The following is a 1988-nucleotide window of genomic DNA, read 5'->3' as shown; positions in this document are numbered from 1 at the left end:
TGTATGGCGTATGTATTAAGTCTGTATGCCGACACTCTCGACCTACGGTCCCACCATCATGTGAAGCCATGTGAAGGCCATGTGACCTGGGTCCCACGTGTCTCTTGTATCCTTGGCTATTTAAAGCCCCTTAAGGAATGAATTTGGCAGAGAGAGCCAATAAGAGAAAAACTGGTATCAGAGCCAGGCGGTGGGTGGATGTGCAGCCGATGCGTGTCTGGCGGGAACTAACGAACTTAGTCCCACATCGGAAGAGCAGGTCCAACACCGCGATCATATAAGTCCCTGGGCGCCTTCTCCTTGTAACCATGGTTTTGGGGAGAGAACCGGGGCTAAACCTAGGGCTTGTCACTGTTTGAAAACCCACTGGGCTAAGGTTGCGTTCGCAACTTCTCACTTTACCACTTTGGTTAAAAAAAAAAAAAAAACCATATCGTAAGCTTTCTCGTTTGGTGGTGAGTGCTTCGTGTCTCTCACATCAGCACTCGAACTGTTCAACTTGTTCTTTTTCCCGCATCCACATTTCAACGAGTCAAATTCACAACCACCCTCTGGGGTCCCTTACTCTCCTTAGAGAGCTTAGAAAAATTTCTCACAGTCCACAACCCAACCACGTTACTTGTCGGTTGATGTTGATCCATCCAGATCATAAAAGCTTTCGTGGAAAATGTCACAAATAGATTAGAAATTTCTATAAATCAGACCCTTCCATGCTACTTTGCTCTCACCATTGATCGTTTCATTACGCAGTAAGTAGAGAAACTGTAGAGGAAGAAGAAGAAAATGGCGGATAGGAGGCCGAATCGGAGCGATGTTCATTTGTCAGAGGAGGAAGAGGCGAGGATCGAGGAAGAAACGAGGGGTTACTTTGATGAATTAGCTCCCAAACGCCACACCAAACCCCAACGCAGCGAGTATTCTTCTCAATACACAGACACACTTGATAACTCCTCCGATTTCATCCCCGAATTGATCAAGTTTCAACAGCTCGAGAACGATCCCCAGGTTTTGATTTCGTTTGATCTTTTCCTTTCTTACCTTTTGCTTCTTAATTAGGTTTAGATTCTGATCTGAAACTATTGTTGATTGAATCACAAAATGAGCTGAGAAAAGGCTATTATTGTATCATTTATACCAATAAAATTCTGAATTTTGTTAGATTGTCTTGTTTTGTCTGGTTGTTCTTTGGCTGTATTGATCGAAGAAATTGGTTTACAAGGGGAGCGCTGGAGAGGAATATGTGGAGACGGAATACTACAAAGACCTCAACTGCGTGGACAAGCAACACCATACGGTATAAGGTGGTGTTAGAGAGAAATTTTCTGAGCTCATGTTTAAGGTTTTCAATTTTGGTGATTTTTGTTTTGCTTTGGCAGACTGGAACAGGATTCATCAGGACAGAGAACACGAATGGAAGTTGCTTTAAGCTAGCACTAGACACCTGCTCTGCTTGCCACTCCTCTTGCAGGGGAAACCCAGCAACCAACGATTGGATTCCTGCCACCGGTGATGATATGGTAAGCCAAAGAACTAATGTTAAGATAGCTAAAACAGAAAGCGTTCTTTCTTTCTCTTTCACTTACTTTAGGTACAACAAGATTGCTCTATACAGCCATTTTTTTTTTTTTGTTGTCACCAAAGTGGTAAAGTGAGAAGTTGCGAACGCACCTTAGCCCATTGGTGGCAGCTTCGGCTTGAAGAGCTGGCACCCAGGGAGGAGGTCGTGAGATCGAACCCTGTCATATTCGAGTGTGTGTGGGTGTAATGTTACCCAAGGGGAAAAAAAAAAAAGAGAGAAGTTGTGAGTCTTGTGACCGGTTTTTTGATTGCTCCTTATCTTACTCTTAAAATTATTTAATGGAGGGAAAGAAATGGTTTTTAAAATAATTTGAAAGTGATTTGTCGTTATGTTATTATCAAAAGTTGTCGTTGTCTTGCACATTTTTCGAGTACACATGTGAAATGACATGATTTAATCGCATTGGAAA

The 1988-nt window shown here is 42.6% G+C and overlaps 1 protein-coding gene across 2 annotated transcripts in view; it reads left to right on the top strand.

Annotated features, from left to right (window-relative positions):
- Nucleotides 1-534: 534 nt before the first annotated feature.
- LOC122062526 overlaps nt 535-1988 on the top strand; it is a 6160-nt gene continuing 4706 nt past the window's right edge. The window contains exons 1-3 of one of the 2 annotated variants that reach the window (XM_042626170.1): nt 535-1005; nt 1220-1294; nt 1377-1517. In XM_042626170.1, the coding sequence (XP_042482104.1) occupies nt 784-1005; nt 1220-1294; nt 1377-1517 (438 nt within the window). In that variant the 5' untranslated portion in view covers nt 535-783. Of the gene's footprint in view, nt 1006-1204; nt 1295-1376; nt 1518-1988 lie in introns of both variants that reach the window. The other variant, XM_042626169.1, reaches the window with a different exon arrangement.

The sequence above is a fragment of the Macadamia integrifolia genome, unplaced genomic scaffold (assembly GCF_013358625.1).
Source record: "Macadamia integrifolia cultivar HAES 741 unplaced genomic scaffold, SCU_Mint_v3 scaffold1062, whole genome shotgun sequence".
In the NCBI taxonomy this organism is placed as follows: domain Eukaryota; kingdom Viridiplantae; phylum Streptophyta; class Magnoliopsida; order Proteales; family Proteaceae; genus Macadamia; species Macadamia integrifolia.
The sequence above is the reverse complement of the archived record's forward strand: the minus strand, read 5'-3'. Positions and strand labels throughout refer to the sequence as shown.